Source organism: Pelodiscus sinensis, chromosome 30, assembly GCF_049634645.1.
Source record: "Pelodiscus sinensis isolate JC-2024 chromosome 30, ASM4963464v1, whole genome shotgun sequence".
Taxonomy (NCBI): Eukaryota; Metazoa; Chordata; order Testudines; family Trionychidae; genus Pelodiscus; species Pelodiscus sinensis.
In genome coordinates, this window is record NC_134740.1 from 6,384,658 (window position 1) to 6,403,091 (window position 18,434).

Genomic DNA, 18,434 nt, shown 5'->3' on the forward strand with positions numbered 1-18,434 from the left:
CGCGGGTGCAGCCTGGGCAGAGGCGGGACAGATTTAAACAGGACGCCGACTCCCTCATTTGCATACCCCGCCTCATAAAAGACGCGCGCTGCTCCTGCCGGGGATCTGAGTGACGTGCCCAAGGGCCCGGGGGTAGGAGTCAGACCGCCCCGGCCTGGGTGTGTGTTCGTAGCGCAGGGCACTGGGCGCTGGGACGCTCCTGACGCTTTCGGACCTGGAGGAGCGAGCAGCTCCCTGCAGTGACTGTGTCTCCTCACGCAAGGGAGGGAGGGGCTGGTGACTCTCAGGGGTTGGGGGGGTGATCTCTGGAGCCCCCTCCCATGCGCAGAGGGCCCATGGAAGGCCGGGCGGTGGCTCTGTGTCCGGGAAGGAGCCGTGCCCACGGAGCCACCGGGCCGACACCCCGCTGGAGAGGGGAGATTTCCAGCCCCACGGAGGCATCTCATTCCCTTAGGCTACCTGGAACAGCTCCTCTTCTGCAGTCAGTGCAGCAGAGACGCCCAATAGCCACGCACTTGAAGGGGCCTCCAGCTTAAAATGAAAATCAGCAGCAGCTTCATCTTCAGTGAAGGCGCAAACTGCTCAGCAGCCAGGCCCGGCCAGGTCTGTGTCTGGGGGAGACCGAGTTCCTAGGGCCAGGGGTTGGTATTTAAAGAGGAACTTCCCTGGAAAGGTTCCCCACAATGAACATAAAAGGGGGCAGGGTGTGAGCTGAGTCCACAACTGGGGTCCGTCCCTGGGACGCGACCTAGTCCCAGCCACTGTGTTCAGGTCAGCGCAATGTGAAGCTACCTGAGGTATTTGGTCGCTCAAACTCAGTTTACAAACATTTAACCCTCTGAAGAGTCTTTGAAATTCTCCCCCAAATGTAAGCGCAGGGGGCGACTTCTTAGGAATGAAGGACATTTCTGAGAAGAGAAATTACATCCCTTCTCCTGTGGCTTTGGTGGGCATTTCAAAACGTCCCACGGAAATTAAGGACCCAAATGGCATCGAAATTCAGTAGGATCTGGGACTTCAACTCTCAGTCTCAGTTTTTAAACATTTTGTTCAAAATGTCTCCATTTGTGCATCCCAAAATTTCCAGGCAATTCACAATCACCATTCGGAAGTTTTGGCCTCGGGTCCTTATCTGATCCCTACCGCTACGGGATCCGCACCCTTCACAGGCTGTTACGGGTGCAGGCTCGCTACACCCCAGCCTCCGGCGCGCTGTTACTTCCCTTCTGCGGGGAACTCCTAAGAAGAGTAAGGAATCGAACCCGAGAGCCTATTTCATGCACTAACCATTAGACCGTTCTCCCTCTCCCCAGGGCAGGGCACTGCGATGAGAGCCGTGCGTTCTATGCATGCTGGAAGAGGCTAGGACAGACATTTGCCAAGGCAAACAGTGTTTATTTGGAGCTGTCCGGAGTCTGCGCTTACTTTGCGCTCCAGTCACCTGATCCAACGCCCGTGGAACAGAACGGGGGTGCCTGATTCAACGCCCGGAGCAGCTCCCAAGTCGCAGAGGAAATGAGTGTGAACACGTCTCCCCCCGCAGGGCAGAGCGGAGCGGAGCTTCCCCTGCAGCTGCCTGAGAGGAAACAGCCCGTGACTCAGCGACGGCTCTGCCAGGCAAGGCGGGTTTCTGTACCAGCCCGGCGGGGCTGTCACTCACTGTGTCTCTCGCGCAGTAATACAGGCCCGTGTCTTCTGCCGTCAGGCCGGTCATCTGCAGGCTCAGCAGGCTGTTGGCGTTGTCCCTGGAGATGGTGAATCGCCCTTTGACTGCCTGGGAATAATATATAGTTGATCCACTGGGACCACTAATGTAGGCGACCCAGTCCAGTCCTTTCCCGGGAGCCTGCCGGACCCAGCTCATCCAGTAGTCTGCGAAGGTGAAGCCGGAGGCTTTGCAGGAGAGGCGCAGAGAGTCTCCGGGCTTCTTCACATCCCCTCCGGACTCCACCAGCTGCACCTGGGACCGGGCACCTGGGAACACAGACCGGTTATAAATATTGGGATCACACAAGGAGAATGTAAAATGCTCCCACCTCTGCCGTTATTCAGAGGAAGAAAATACCTTCCAAAGCCGCCACAGCCCAAACTACTAGGAGCAAAAGATTCATTGTCCTCGGCGCTAGCGGACAAAGTTCTGCGGGGAGTAGCCGGTCACTGCCCAGACCCAGGGGCTGCGGATTGTCCCTGCGGGTGCAGCCTGGGCAGAGAGAGGCACAGATTTAAACAGGAACCTCTCTCCCCTATTTGCATGGCCCGCTGCTTATAACCGACCCATCCTCCTTCCCTTAACTCTGAATTTCTGGCTCGGGGCACAGGGCGGAGTCAGATCCTCCCTCGCTGTGTCTGTGCAGCACCAGCTCAGGGGCGCTGGGTTAAAGGGGAGAGAAGCAATTGCCGGGAGTTCCGCGGTATTGAATTTAGGGCCCGAATGTCAACTAATTATCCCGTCGTGGGGAGTGAGTCCAGGACTCTGCCCGTGTGCTCATGGCGTCAGGGGCTCAGTGCCTGACGATGGGGGGTCGGGTCACTGGGTGGCTCGGCGCTGGGACACTCACCGGAGGGTTACAAGTCTCGGGCTGGCGAGCGCGGTGTGTCCGGCAGCCTGTCCCCAGGTGCGGGCGGGGAATGAGGATTTGGAATCAATACAGGGGGGTGACCCGGGTTCTCATAAACCGCCGGGGAAGGCGGCAAAGGGGAAGCAGCAGGAGTTGGTCACTGGAGCGGGGATTTGTGCAAAGGGGATTAGAGGGGGGAGGGTCTGTCCAGCTGAGAGGCCGCCCAGTGCGACGGGCAGAGCGAGACAGGCTGCATTTTTCCCAGTGACAGCTGCGAACAGCGGGAGGGAGGGGCGCGGTGAGGCTGGAAAGTTCTGGGCTGTAGCCAAAGGAGGCCTGGGATTGTGGCAGGTCAGGAGCGGGGCTGGGACACACACTGGTGTGGGTGGAGCTTTTGGCAGGGGTGTTAAACCTTTTCCTGCGTTGCTCGCACCTGTAACAACGCTCAAGGTTTCAGGAGGCAAATTAGCGATCAGAACTGCCCCAGTGAGGCACAGTCTTCTGAATGACGGGACATGTATATATAGAGAAAAATATTGATATAGAATATAATAATGTATATTGCCCAGGTCCAGATTAAGAAAGGCGCTTCAGTGGCTTCAGCCCAGAACCCTGGGGGTGCGGTGGGGTGGGGAGAAGAGACATTTCCTGGCCAACAAAACTGCAGATCTTTTTGCAGGCGGCCCTTATGCTGGGTCTCTGGGCTGCAGCCACTAACCCCTAGAGCGCGCTGCAAGCTGGAGCCGCACGACCCGAGCGCCAGGATAACTCTGTCCCCTCTCTGCCCTCACCTGCAGGCTCCGCCCCCGCAGTTCCCATTGGCTGGGACTCATGGAGCTGTCCCGGGAACCATCTCGCACCTCAGCACCCTATCCCAGCCCTGAGCCCCCTCCCGCACTGCAAACCCCTTCACCCCAGCCTGGAGCCCCGTCTGCACATTAGAAATATCACCCCAACCTCAGTGCAGAGCGTGCACCCCCAGTCGGAGAACTCAGCCCCTCCCTCACACACCTTCTGAGACAACGCGGTTGGGGTTCCCCCATCCTGCACCCCCATAGCAGCGAGAACAGGCTCCATCAGCCAGCAGACTAGAGAGGGGTTTATCGATTTTCCAGAATACAGCACAGCACAGACGTGATGTGGCAATAGGAGCGGGGCTAAGATGCCCCAGACCCCTTAAGGCAGGTGCCTGAGCCCCTAGTCTCCAAGCCCCCTCCCTAGGCTGTCTCCATCATGTTTCCAGTCCCAGACTAACTCTTCCCCCCTCACATACTTCCTTTGTCCCAACCTCCTTCCCTCCCCGCAGCCAGAACCGGTCAAGCCAGTGTCTGGCCCCCCTCCTGGGCGTGCTCACAGACAGGACCAGGAGGGACAGCCCAAGCCTAGCGACCAGCAAGATGCCCCTCTACATCGCACCCTCCTCCCTCCAGCCACAGTCCGGTCTCTCTGAACCCCGCATTTTTGGCCTTCCCCGCAGAGCCTAGGAGCTCCCGGGAACTCGCATCGCCCCGGGCCCAGAAGAGTTTTTCCTGCTCTGCCTGCGCCTGTGTGACGTAGTGGGGGTACTTGCTGGGCTGTGGTGACCCCTGCTGTCTGGAGCAAGACCCAGCAGGGAAAATCTCGCTAGGCAGAGATAAGGCCAAACTTGTCGAACCAGTGGCCAGACACCCCCCATGGAGAGGAACAAAGGAAGGTGAATGCTGCCCTGGACTGGGGGGCAGGGCTGCAAGGGAATTGAGTTGTTACTGTGGGAGAGCATGGAGGAGACAGCCTAGGGAGAGGAGCTGGAGTTTAGGGGCCCAGTCTCCCCCCAACTCAAGGGGGCCTGAGGCATCCTAGCCCAATTCTGTGACCAGACTACATCTGTGCTATGCTGTATCCTGGAGAGGCAATAAACTTCCTCTATTCCACTGGCTGGTGCAGTCTGTTTGTGCCATCTCGGGGTGCAGGAGACGGGGAACCCCCAACACGCCGTCACACTGGTGTCAGGAGTGGGATGCACTGCACCCCGTGGATGGAGCTCCCAGCGGTGAGCGACAAGGCGCTGTAGAAGCAAGAGCCCTGGAGCCAGGCGTGCTGGAGACAGAGCGAAGCGGTTCCTGGGAATCGTGGGGCGCTGCAGCACTAGACTGGTGAGTCTGCACCGAGGGGCCCAGCGGGCAGATGGCCTACGCCCGACTCTTGAAGGCAGAGCTGGTGGGGCTGTGCAGAGAGAGGGGCTTGCCGGTGCGGAAAGCAACCAAGGCCCAGCTGATTACCCAGCTGGAAGAGAATGACCAGCCACGGGGCCAGGATCTTGTCCCCAGGGGAAGCAGCCAGACCCCCCCTGAGAGTGTGTCAGGCTCAGAGAGGGGGAGGAGCGCTGGGACCCACCGGAGAGATGAGACAGCGTCTCCCGGGAGGCCTGCAAGCCGTAGCCCATCTAGGGCAGGGGCCAGCCCAGCGGAGCTGCGGCGGCTGGAGATCCAGCTGCGGATGAAGGAATTGGAAGTACAGGACAGAGAGAAGGAACGCCAGGACCGAGAGAAGGAGCGCCAGGACCGAGAGAGGCAGCGACAGCATGAGCTGGCCATGGCAGAGCGGAGAACCTGCGGGGCCCCGGCTGCGCCAAGAGTGGATGGGCCCCAGAGTCCCGGGGATGCCAGGCGCTTGGAGAGGCTCACAGTGGCCCAATTGAAGGACGTGGGTGACATAGACGGGTTCCTCAGCTCCTTTGAGAGGGCCTGTGGGCTGCAACAGGTCCCCCCAGCTGACTGGCTGCGGGAGCTCGTCCCCGCACTGAACCAGGAGGCGGCCGGAGTGCTCAGTCAGCTGGAGGACCTACAGCCAGGGGATTACAACCGAGTCAAGGAGGCCCTGCTGCACAAGTTCGGGCTGACCCCCGAGATGTACAGGAAGAAGTTCCGGGGGGTACAGAAAGGGCCACGGGAGACCTATGTGGACCTGGCCTCCCGCCTGGCGCAATACTGCCGCAAGTGGGTCTCGGGAGTCGGAGCCCAGACCGCAGAGAAGCTGCTCAAGCTGGTCATGATGGAGCAGTTCTATGAAGCGTGCCCACCCAAACTGAGGCTGTGGCTCAAGGACCGGAGACCAGAGAACCCCCAGGAGGCCGGGAGACTGGCGGATGAGTTCACGGAGAGCCGGTCCGGGGGTGAACGGGAGTCCCGGAGAGAAAGAGAATCGCGCAGAGACCGGTTCTCGGCGGAGCAACGGAGAGAGACACCTCCGAGGCGAGCCCCAGGGACCAGGACCAGTCGTCGATACCCCAGAAAACCAGCCAGGGCCCGGGCAGAGCCGACCCGAATGGGCCCACAGAACCTAACTTGCCATCGCTGTGGGCAACGAGGCCACAAGAGGGCTCAATGCACCAGGCGCAAGAACAGGTCCCATGACCTGGGACGTTCCAGGGTTAACTGGCTGGGGCGGGAGGAAGGGCAGGCTGCCCCAGTGGCAGGGGCTGGCCGGCAAACCTCAGCTCAGAGAGAGGGGAAGGATGCTCAGTGCACCTCCCCTGGGAGGTCTGACCCTCGGGAGACAGATTTATCCGTGCACCGGGTGGGGGCGGGGCGGCCCCTACGGAGGGACTGCCTCGTACCCCTGGAGGTGGATGGCAGGAAGGTGACGGGTTTCTGGGACACGGGGGCGGAGGTGACGCTGGCCCGGCCCGACATAGTGGCCCCAGACCGTATGCTACCCGACACTCAGCTGACTCTGAGGGGCATAGGCGGCACCCCCTTTGAGGTACCTGTAGCCAGGGTGCATCTGAAATGGGAGGCCAAGGAGGGCCCCAAGGAAGTGGGGGTGCACCCGCACTTGCCCACCGACGTGCTAATGGGGAGTGACCTAGAGGAGTGGCCAGACGGACCCCACAGGACGCTGGTCACCACCCGTAGCCAGAGCAAGCGAGGGGCTTGCGGCCCGGAACTCGAGGAGGTTCCCCAACAGGGGGCCCAGGGCCCCGTCCCAGCAGACCTAGAGTTGGACCTAGGCAGTGGGGGGAACCACGGCCCTGTCCCAGCCCCAGCCGCTGAATTCCAGGCGGAGGTGCGAGCGGATCCCTCCTTGCAGGCCCTGAGGGACCGGGCTGACCTGGGTGCCGCTCAACCCCTAGGAGGAGATTGCCAGGAGAAGTTCCGGTGGGAGAGGGGATTTCTGTACCGGGAATGGCTTTCCCCCGGGACGGTAGGCAAGTGGGGGCTCCAGCGGCAGCTGGTGGTTCCCCAAAGGTATCGCCGCAAGCTGCTACACCTGGCCCATGACATCCCGTTCTCGGGACACCAGGGGATCCGGCGCACGCGGCTGAGGCTGCTCCAAAACTTCTATTGGCCGGGGATGTTTGCAGCTGTCCAGCGGTACTGCCGGTCCTGCGACTCCTGCCAACGGGTGGGGAAGGCCCAAGACAGGAAGAAAGCTGCATTGAGACCCCTGCCCATCATAGAGGAGCCTTTCCAGAAGGTGGCGATGGATATTGTGGGGCCCTTCAGCAGAGCGACCCGGACAGGGAAGAAATACATCCTGGTGGTGGTGGACTTTGCCACCCGCTACCCCGAGGCCGTGGCCCTGCCCTCCATCGAGGCAGACACGGTGGCAGACGCACTGCTGACCATTTTCAGCAGGGTGGGGTTTCCCCAGGAGGTTCTCACGGACCAGGGATCCAACTTCATGTCGGCCCTGCTCCGGTGCTTGTGGGAGAAGAGTGGGGTGCAACACACCTGGGCCTCGGCGTATCACCCCCAGACCAACGGGTTGGTGGAGAGGTTCAATGGGACTCTGAAGCAGATGCTACGGACCTTTATGCACAAACACCCGCAGGACTGGGACAAGTACCTACCCCACCTGCTGTTTGCGTACAGGGAAGTGCCCCAGGAGTCCACGGGGTTCTCGCCGTTTGAGCTGTTATATGGGAGGCGAGTGAGGGGCCCCCTGGACTTATTGAAAGACGAGTGGGAGGGGAAGGTCTCCCCGGAGGGTGAGCCGGTCGTGGAATACGTCCTGACATTCCGGGAAAGACTTGCCGAGCTCATGGGCCTGGCCAGAGAGAACCTGAGCAGGGCCCAGAGGAAGCAGAAGGTCTGGTACGACCGCAATGCACGGGCCCGCGCCTACGCTACCGGGGACCAGGTGATGGTCCTGATCCCCGTGCGGAAGAACAAGCTGCAAGCCGCCTGGGACGGCCCCTTCAAGGTGGTTAAGCAGCTGAACGAGGTGAACTACGTGGTGGAGCTGACGGGCCGGACGCGCGGCCAGCGGGTGTATCATGTTAACATGATGAAGCCGTACTGGGACAGGGAGAACTTGGTGCTGGCCGTGTGTAAGCCCTGGGAGGAGCAGGGGGAGGATCCCCTGGTGGGCCTGTTCCCTGGGACCGGAGAGGACTCTTCGCTGGAGTCAATTTCCCTCTCGGACCAGCTCACCCCGGCCCAGCAGGCCGAGATCCGGGAGGTGCTGCGCTCCCACCAGCAGCTGTTCTCCAACAAGCCGGGTCTTACCAACCTGGCTGTCCACCGGGTGCAGACGGGCACTCACCCCCCGGTGCGCTGCTCCCCATTCAGGGTCACAGGGAAAACAGCCCAGGACCTGGAGAGAGAGGTCCAGGACATGTTGGCCCTGGGGGTGATCCAGCCGTCCTCCAGCCCCTGGGCCTCTCCCGTGGTGCTGGTTCCCAAGAAGGACGGGTCGATCCGGTTCTGCGTGGACTACCGGAAGCTCAACGCCATCACGGTGTCCGACGCCTACCCGATGCCAAGGCCCGACGAGCTCCTGGACAAGCTGGGGGGAGCTCGCTATCTCACCACCCTGGACCTCACCAAGGGCTACTGGCAGGTGCCGCTAGACCAGGAGGCCAGACTGAAATCGGCTTTCATCACGCCGCTGGGGCTCTATGAGTTCCTGGTCCTACCCTTTGGCCTCAAAGGGGCGCCGGCCACCTTCCAGCGCCTGGTGGACCAGCTGCTGAGGGGAATGGAGAACTGTGCCCTAGCGTACATCGATGACATCTGCGTCTTCAGCCAGTCCTGGGAGGACCACGTGGCCCAGGTCAGCCAGGTACTGGATCGGCTGAGGGAGGCTGGGCTGACCGTAAAGGCTGGGAAGTGCAAGGTTGGAATGGCCGAAGTGTCCTACCTGGGCCATAAGGTGGGGAGCGGCTGCTTGAAGCCAGAGCCGGCCAAAGTGGAGGCCATCCGGGACTGGCCTGTGCCCCAGACCAAGAAGCAGGTCCAGGCTTTCATTGGGATGGCGGGGTACTACCGGAGGTTTGTGCCCAACTTCAGCTCCATCGCTGCCCCGATCACAGAGCTGTGCAGGAAGGGGAGGCCCGACAGGGTGGTCTGGACGGAGCAGTGCCAGAGGGCTCTCTGTGCCCTGAAGGAAGCCCTGGCCAAGGCCCCAGTGCTGGTAAACCCAGACTTCGACAAGCCCTTTATCGTGTTTACGGACGCCTCGGACACTGGGCTGGGGGCGGTGCTGATGCAGGCGGACGAGAAAGGGGAACGTCACCCCATCGTGTACCTGAGCAGGAAGCTGCTGCCCCGGGAGCGGAGCTACGCGACCGTAGAGAGGGAATGCCTGGCCATGGTGTGGGCCCTGCAAAAGCTGCAGCCGTACCTGTTTGGCCGGCGTTTCACGGTGTTCACCGACCACTGCCCCCTGACCTGGCTGCACCAGATGAAAGGGACGAACGCCAAGCTGCTGCGGTGGAGCCTGCTCCTGCAGGACTACGACATGGAAGTGATCCACGTCAAGGGGAGCGCCAACATCATCGCCGACGCGCTGTCCCGTAGCGAGGGGCCCGAACTTCCCCAGGTCACGAGCGGAGTGACCCTGCTCAGTTCGCTCTCGGAGGGGGGAGAACTGTGACGTAGTGGGGGTACTTGCTGGGCTGTGGTGACCCCTGCTGTCTGGAGCAAGACCCAGCAGGGAAAATCTCGCTAGGCAGAGATAAGGCCAAACTTGTCGAACCAGTGGCCAGACACCCCCCATGGAGAGGAACAAAGGAAGGTGAATGCTGCCCTGGACTGGGGGGCAGGGCTGCAAGGGAATTGAGTTGTTACTGTGGGAGAGCATGGAGGAGACAGCCTAGGGAGAGGAGCTGGAGTTTAGGGGCCCAGTCTCCCCCCAACTCAAGGGGGCCTGAGGCATCCTAGCCCAATTCTGTGACCAGACTACATCTGTGCTATGCTGTATCCTGGAGAGGCAATAAACTTCCTCTATTCCACTGGCTGGTGCAGTCTGTTTGTGCCATCTCGGGGTGCAGGAGACGGGGAACCCCCAACACGCCGTCACAGCCTGTCACGTTCTCACCGCCAGTCCGTGTATCACGTGGTGCGAGTGGGTAACTGGCCCGACCAATCAGCGAGCGAGATCATCCGGGCAGGTTACCCGGGTTGGTCAATAATCCGCTCGTCCCGCGTTCTAACAGCACGTGCTGCAGAGGGCGGCGGGAGACGCGTTTTGGCGCCACCTGCCGGGCCAGCCCCGCAGTCTGAGCGACGCTGGTTTCAGCCGGGCTCTGTGGGAGACCGGGCCAGGCCCGATGCGCAGGGCGGAGCGTCTCAGTCAGACCCTCCGTGCGGGGCCCTGCTCCGAGACAGGGGATCGGGCTCCGCGGAGCTTGACTCGCCTCCTTTCCCTTCCCCTCCTCAGCCCCTCCGCCAGTGTCTCCCCGCTTCTGATGCGGACTGAGTGTGACCGGGCCCCAGTGACCCCAGACAACGCGCCTCCCATTTTTGTGCCAGCCCCGCTGCGCTCTGTGTCCCTGTGTCTGGCGCAGTAACAGGGGGCGGTGTCTGCAGTTGCAGGGAGACCTGGTTCTTGGCGATCTCTGCAGAGACGCTGGTCCGGCTTTGGAGAGACGCGGCAAACCACTTGCTCCAGAATATCCAAGCTACCCACTCCAGCCCTGTCCCGGGGGTTGGGAGCTGCCGGACCCAGTTCCATGAGGATAGAGACCCGGTCACAGCACAGGTCAGGGTCAGGGTCTCTCCGGGCTTCACCGCGCCTGGCCTGACTCGACCAACTGCACCTGCGAGCGGAGTGGGGACAGGGAAACAAGACCATGGAAGAAATGAGCCAGCCCACGAATCTCTGGCCCTGACCCCAGTTCTCCTGCTCCCGAACACACACTCACAGCCGGGGGCCGAGAACGGGGAAAGGAAAAGCCACAGAAATTTCATTCTCGCTTTCGTGCACTGAGGGAAACTCCCCAGCGGCCTGTCCCGGCAGGTTTGTTTTTGTTCATTCCCTCTGGGGCACCTCGAACTGGCCACTGTGGGCAGACAGGACACTGGGCTAGAGGGACCTTTGGCCTGACCCAGTCTGGTCCTTGTCGTGTTCTCAAAAGAGAGAATTTTGTCGCGGCGCGTATCCCGGTGGGTCCCAGCGGGTGCAGTGATACGTGCCGGTGTCCCCAGCGCTCAGCGAGCGGAGCTGCAGGTAAAACTCGTTCTTGGCGTCATCCTTGGAGATGGTCGCTCGGGATTTCAGGGCCGACGCGTAGTTTGTGCCCCCGGAGAAATGGACGCGCCCGACCCATTGCAGCCCGTGGCCGGGCAGCTCCCGCACCCAGTTCCACCAGGCTTGGGTGGAGATGGAGTCCCCGGATACCGCACAAGTCACTGTCAGGTCCCCGCCAGGGGCCACCAGTGCCGGGGCGGACGGGACCAGCTGGATCCCGGAGAGGACACCTTGGAGAGGGGAGAGACACCGAGAAGTGAGGCCTCAGGGAGAACCCAGATCATAAGCAACAAACAGAAAGAAGGTAGATCCACCCCCGTGTCTCCCCTCCCCTTTCCACCCCCCCCCCTCTCTCTCTCACACACACACACACTCACAGGGCCACAGCAGGGGGAGGAGAAGGGCAGTGACCGGAGCTTTCCTCATTATTCCAGACGCGGATGGAGAGAAACCTCTGGGGGTTTCTGTATAAACAAGACCCCAGGTGGCTGATTTGCATGAAGCGTCCGCGCTTCAGTGGCTGGTACAAAAACAGGCCAGCGGCTCTTTGTGGCCACCCCCTCCCTCCCTCCTGTGCTTTAGGGGACGCATCTGTGCAGCTGGGCCTGGCCATTCCTAGGGAGCCAGAACCGGCGGTGACTGGAGAAGGGGGCGGGGTCTCCTCTTTTCTCCCGGTGGAACCGGTCTGGTAGCTCAGAGCCGGGGGCCGGGAGTCAGAATCCAGGTTTCTCCTCCCGGTTCCGGGAGGAGCTGGGGTCTGGCGTGTGAGCGCAGGGGCAGGCGGGAGCCCGGACTCCTGGGTTCTCCCCATCTCCGGAGGAACGTGGGATCCAACGAGTTAGAAAGGGGGGCGGGGGTGGAGATTAGGAATCAGGAGCGCACAGAGCAGAGGGCCGTGTGTGTGTGTGGGGGGGGGGGAGTCCTGGCCCTGCCCCATCTGGGAGGTGAATCGCCCGGTGGCTCCTGGCAGACGGTCGTTGGGAACCAGGAGCCCGTGGTCTCTGTCCCCGGTTTGGGAGCAGATGAGGGTTTGGGGGGGAAGCAGAACGGGCTGGAAGTTTCGGCTTCCGAGATCTGTTACCAGCTCTCAGAGGGCAGCGGGTGGGTCCGAATGGTTAGAACAGCACAAGGGAGTTGATGAGGCTTCTCTTCCGAGTGAGGCACCGACTGTATCTGTGACCCGGGCAAGGTCCCTTAAAGGAAGGTTTTTCAAAGGAACTGAACATTCCTATTAAGTTAGGCTGGAGTCTCACAGAAACCTGGCGCCTAACTCCCTAAGGTCTCTGGGAAATTCAAGCTCTGATTTCAGAACATCCCCTCCAGCACCCTCAACCCCCTCCCTTGGAGGATCTGAACAATGCTGGGTAAATCTTGTAGTATTTAAATACACCCGATTTTCTTTTCTTTTCTGCTGTTGCACTTAGCAGCACACTCTGCAGAGCCTAGGTTTGGAGGAAGAATCTAGACCACTGAAAGCAATGGATTTTGAAGGCAATCGATAATTTATTCCGTGAAAACCACTTAGGCCATTGCCCAGATATACACAAATCTAAAGTAAAAATCTCAAAAGCACCTCATAAATTACAAGCCTAAGTCCCATTTTCAAAAGTGACCTTTCATTTTGGAAGCCCTCAGTGACCCAAGAAACTTTGCCCCATTTTTCAAGAGTGATTTTGAGGATTTAGGGCTTTAAATCCCGTTGACTTTACAAGATTTAGGGAAACCTTCTCCCGAGCTCCCCTGTGACTCAGTGCTCAGTTTGGAGGACATGAAACTCTGGGAAAAATGGCCTATGGGGCCCAAGTTTGAGGCAGGGGTGGCTGGGCAAATACCAGCGTCTGGGCCGGATCTGGTCCAACAGGGCTAACCACTGCTGTATTTACCTGCGCTTCTGCAGGTCTGGGGGAATCCGAGCTCGCATTGGCCACGATCGGTCCTTCTCAGCCAATGAGAGCAGCGATCGCTCGTAGCACAGCAGCAGCGGCGCACCAGGGGCTAACTGCTGAACCGCTGGTTTCTTTGGTCCACTCTTTTCCTGAGGCCTGTTTTTGTGCTAAGGTGCATCACTGGGGTTTATTCTGCCGGTAGGTGCTCCTAGCGCAGTAGTAGGTTCCTGTGTCTTGTGGAGTCAGATTCTCCACTCGCAAGGAGAACTCGTTCTTGGAAGGGGCCACAGAGATGGTGGCTCTTTTGTGAATGTCAGGGAGATAGTGGGTGTTCCCATACCTGTCTATCAATGCCAGCCACTCCAGCCCTTTCCCTGGAGGCTGCCTGAGCCAATGCCACCAGTCTGAGCCAGTGGAGAGGGCAGAATCCGAGACAGCGCAGGTCAGACTGAGGGACCCTGAGACCGTCACCTCTCCTGACCCGGACTGGGTCATCTTAAAACCCAAGATGGGGGCTGTCAAGAGAGGGGAAAAGCGTCAATGGAAGAGGTAATAAACTGAAGGGTGGTTTTGTCTAAGAGACTCCCAAGGTCCCACTGAGATTGACTGGGAACCGGGCACCTAACTCCTCGACACCCAGCCCAAGTAGAGTTCTCCCCACAGTCAGCCCCCAGATACTCACAGGCCTGGAGGGCTGAGATGAAAACGCAGAACAAGGGCAGGTTCATGGTGTTTCTTCACTGGAAAAAACCCACTTCGGCGCAGCGAGTAACCAGCTCAGTTCCCTAGAACTGACTCTGGTCTTGCCGTTCTGGAGTTTCTCTTTAAAGAGGGACCCGAGGGCACTGGTTTTCATGCATGTTTCACAGAGTGTCACACCCCGGATGGGGTGGGGCTGAGCAAGAGAAATCGGTCGGTAAATTCCTCCAGAATCTCAGTTCCTTGTTGGTGCATCTGTCCAGGGGGTGAAACTGACTCCCGTGTTGTGTGCAGAGGGACAGCAACATGCTGGGAAAGGGGGGACGGGTAACGCGCTGACCCGAAATCCCACATCCCCACTGTTTCCTATCGAGATGGGGCCAGGTCCCACGTGGGTTTGCTCTTGTGACCGCAACGCCACTGAAAAAACTGAAACTTGCTGGGGCCCCTGCTCCCGCCAGCTGCTCCGAGAGAACAGCGACCCCTGCAGGGTGACTGGGGGTGTCACTGCGCGCGGAATGTGACGCAACCAGGGAATCCGAACGGCCTGAGCATCTGGGCTCCAGTGCGGAAGCCCAAGGGGGGTGGCCCGCTCCGCCCCTTGCCCGTGTAGACAGAGGGCCCCTGTCTGAGTGTTTGATCTGGAGAAATGCCCCATCCAGGAAATGGCTCAGATGCTGTGGAGCCGGGAACGGAATTCCCACCCCTAGCACGAGAGCGGGACCTGGGCTCTCCAGTCGGCATCGGATTTGCAGCCTCCGGCTCGGTCTTGCCAGCGCGAAGAGGAAGGCACCGGCCAGTGAGCCCGGCTGCAGTAGCCAGAGCTCGGAGTGACCCTCCCTGCGGCCTTTCCCCGCTCGGAGGAGAGAGGCCCGGACTCGCAGCCCCAGGGGGTCTGGGGCTCGGTGTCAATGGGGGGAGATGGGGTTTGTCCCACAAGTGCAGCGCCTGGCCGGGGGATGGGGATGAAGCCACCAGGCAGGGAGACCGCTGGGCGGGCAGTGGCTGCCCCCTGCCGCTCGCTCGCTGAGCCTGGTTCTGCGCACGGCTGGTTTTAGCGCTGGCTCCGGGATGTTTCCCCTCACTGTGTGTGTCTGGCTCAGCGATACTTCGCGGTGTCTTCGGGCTGCAGGCCGCTCAGCCGCAGGGACACTTGGCTTCTGCTGTGCCTACACTGGCGGGTTCTTGCACAAGAGCAAGTCCTAGGGACCGACCGCAAAGCCTTATAGACACCGGCTGTTCCAGCTGGGCTAGGGATCGGTTTCTTTCTTTCTTTCCTTCTTCTCCCCTCCAAATCCCACCCAAGCCATTCACGGAGAACTGGATTTTATTGACTAATATCATGGCAAGATCCTCGGAAGTCCGATTCGTTTAATTCCCAGGAGTGCTCTCCGCGGGTGACCGGGTGCGTGTCACTGAATTTCGGAACTTCTGTTTCTGCAGCATCTTGCTCAGAAAAGCAATCACGAAACTGCCTATCTGCGATTCCTCCTCTTCCCGTTTTTTCCCCATTGACTGGGAGGTTGGTTCGGGAAATCTCTTTGCTCCGAGCCTGTCTGCGCTGTTCGGAATCCGCTTCCCCTTTTTGTGCGAGTCCCTGCTGGACTCTGTCAGGAGTCGCAGGGTCGGGTCCCAAATCACCGCCCTGCGCCCCCCCCCCTCCCACTTTCTCTTTGCCGGGGCTCTGTGTGCACAGGCTGAGGGCAAAGGCTAAGCCAGGAACCCGGGACTGGCAGCCTTGGCAGGCGGGGAAAGCTGGGCATGGAGCAGAACCAGGCCGGCTACTGGAGCAATCAGCGAAGGAGCCAGACACGGGAGAAAACAGCCCTTTATGCGGGGTCTTTTCAAATAGTCTGGCGGGCGGGGGGGGGGGGTGCGATCTCTGGGCTCCTCTGGCAAATGAGTCTCTCTCCCGGTCACTCTTTCCTGCTCAGATCACCAGGACCCGAGCCCTGCGAGGCAGGTGGGTGCGGCAGTGACAGCAGAGTCCCTGACAAGGGCCAGGGTCGGTCTCAGCTTCGTGTATTTGCCACGTGAAATCTCCTAGTTGAGGTTTCGCTGGGAGGGCCGAGAGAGGATTTAGGGCCACAAAGGTGAGCACAAGGAGCAGAGTTTTTGCATTTTGCTTCCTTCGGGAGGCCTCGGTTTGAAGGAATTTGTGTGGAAGCAGCGTTGGGTTCTGGCTCGGCTGCTGGCTCGGCTTGTTCTCTGGCTCCCAATTGGTGCCAGGGCGGGGACACAGAGAAGGGATTTATCCCCCTTCTCACAGGTACAAACTGCCCTTCTGACCCCTAAGGGGCAGCACGTGACCAGGCCGGGCTCTCCCGCCCACCGCTGCCCCCACCCAGCCTGCGGTGTGTGAACCTGAAGGTTTATTACCAAGGGGGGAAAGACCATGGCGAGTCACGTGCCTCCAGAGACTCCAACATCCATCGGATTCCAGGCCGGGCACCAGGCCTGTGCTGTTCTCGTGCAGCTGGCCGGTCGCTGCTGCTACTGACCCGCAGCCCGGTGTCTTGGGCTGCTCACGGCACCTGCTGGGTTGGCTCTCGGCGCAGAGCCCGCTCAAGGCACAGAGCACGCGACCGACCCCTGCACCTGTCTCTGAGCTCAGTCTCCCCAGCTCTTTTCATTTCGAGTAGCCACCAGTTCATGCCCCCTGCAGCCCGTTGGTACTTCCCCGGGGGCATCGGCCATTGGCCCTAAATATAATGGAGCAAGGGTTTGGAAAAGGTCCCTTCAGCCCCGCTGCTCCCAGGGCTGTGACTCTGCAAGCGCAGGGCAAGAAGCTCACAGAGGCGAGTGGAAATAGAACCTTCTATTTGGTAGGGTTTGATTCTGGCCCTACCCCCGCCCATGCTGCAGCTATTCCATTTCACCTAAGCAACTCAAAGGGCCTGTATCTTGGAACCCTTAATGGAATACTGCGCACAGCTGTGGTTGCCTCATCTGAGAAAAGATCTATTGGCATTAGAACAAGTAAAGAAAATAGCAACAGAAATGATGAGGGGTTTGGAATGGGTCCCATATGAGGAGAGATTTTAAAAACTTGGATTTTTCATCTTAGAGAAGAGGAGACTAAGGGGAGATATGCTAGAGGTCTATAAAATCATGACTGGTGTGGAAAAAGAGACTAAGGAAAAGTTAGTTATTTATTCCCAAAATATGAGAACTAGAGGTCACCAAATGAAATTAATTGTCAGCAGGATTAAAACAAAGAAAAGGAAGTTTTTCTTTATTCAGCACAGAGTCAATCTCTGGAACTCCTTGCAAGAGGATGTGGTGAAGGCTAGGACTTCAACAGGGTTCAAGAAAGAGCTAGATATATTCATGGAGGTTAGGTCCATGGATGGCCATTTGCCAGAATGGGTAGAAATGGTGTCCCTAGTCTCTGTTTGTCTGGAAATGGGTGAGAGGAGAAGGATCAGTGAAAATTACCTCATATGTACCCTCCCTCTGGGGCATCTGGTATTGACCACTGTTGGCAGACAGGATACTGGGCTAGATGGACATTCGGTCTGACCCAGTGTGGGTGTTCTTATGTTCTTAACTCCCTGCAAGCTTTGCACAGGGCCTCCTGGACCTCCCTGTTTCTCAGAGTATAGATGAGTGGATTGACCAGAGGTGTCAGAGTAGTGTAGGAGACCGACAGAACTTTCCTGAAGTTGCTCAGGAGGTCGGTGGTCGGGAACATGTAGGCAATCAGGAGAGCTCCATAGTAAATGCTCACCATGATGAGGTGGGAAGAGCAGGTGGAAAAGGCCTTTTGCCTACCAGTGGTGGAGCGAATGTTGAGGATGGTGCTGAGGATGCAGATGTAAGACGTCAAGGTGAGCAGGAAGGGGACCAGTAAGAAAATCAAGCTGACTGCGATTGCCAATAAGTCCATCACCATAGGGTCATTGCAGGAGAGTTTTACAAGGGGAATAAAGTCACAAAAGAAATGGTCGATACCTTTGGGGCCACAGAAGGTTAACTGGGACATTGGCACTGTGGTTATACTACAGCCAAGCAAGCCACCTATCCACGATCCTCCGGCAAGCTGGAGGCAAGATCTGCCACTCATCCGGGCTGCGTAGTGCAGCGGGTTGCATATGGCTAGATACCGGTCGTAGGACATCACTGATAGGAGGAGGCATTCTGAGCCTGCCAGAGCACCAAAGAAGTAAAATTGTGTGAGGCACCCAGTGAAGGAAATTGTCCAGTCCCCAGTCAGGAGCCCGGCCAGCAGCTGGGGCAGAAGGGTGGAGCTGTAGCAGATCTCCAAGCAGGACAAGTTGCCCAGGAAGAAGTACATGGGGGTGTGGAGGTGTCGATCAGCCACAACCAACACCACAACAAGGATGTTCCCGGCCATGGTCACCAGGTAGATCAGGAGGAAGAGCAGGAAGAGAGGAACCTGCAGACCAGGAAGATCCCCAAATCCCAGGAGGATGAATTCTGTGACAGACGTTTGGTTTCCTTGTTCCTGGCTTGCCATGGGGTGTGTCTGAGGAACAGAAAGAGGGTCACTGTGAGCAATAACTAACATTCATTGCAAACATGGCAGCCTTGTCTTCATCGCCTCCTTCTACTGGTCCTCCACAGCAGCATAGTAGGGAATGGAGTCTGGGGACGGGAATTACCATCTCTTGGCCTCAGGGATAGGTTCGATATCTGAGCCGAGCGCAGGTGAAAAATCCAGTGTCTCTGCACCCTGGGGAGGGTCTCGAGAGACGGCGCTGGGCACTCAAACCCTGGGGTGCTGGGCTGAGACAGGGGGTACAGACACCCTGACAGATGTGACAGATGCTGGTCCAGACAGTCAGTCCCGTCACTAGCTGCTGGCTAAGAGCCA

At 59.1% G+C, this 18,434-nt stretch overlaps 1 protein-coding gene across 1 annotated transcript; it reads right to left on the bottom strand.

The window, feature by feature from the left end:
- Positions 1 to 17,135: 17,135 nt before the first annotated feature.
- Positions 17,136 to 18,077, bottom strand: LOC102460642 (olfactory receptor 10A7-like). The gene has a single exon (XM_006112953.4). It carries the CDS (start codon positions 18,075 to 18,077, stop codon positions 17,136 to 17,138), a length of 942 nt encoding a protein of 313 aa, XP_006113015.4.
- Positions 18,078 to 18,434: the final 357 nt, after the last annotated feature.

Bases quoted from the DNA above. Each gene is read 5' to 3' on its own strand.
- LOC102460642 (XM_006112953.4), bottom strand. From the start codon at position 18,077: ATGGCAAGCCAGGAACAAGGAAACCAAACGTCTGTCACAGAATTCATC.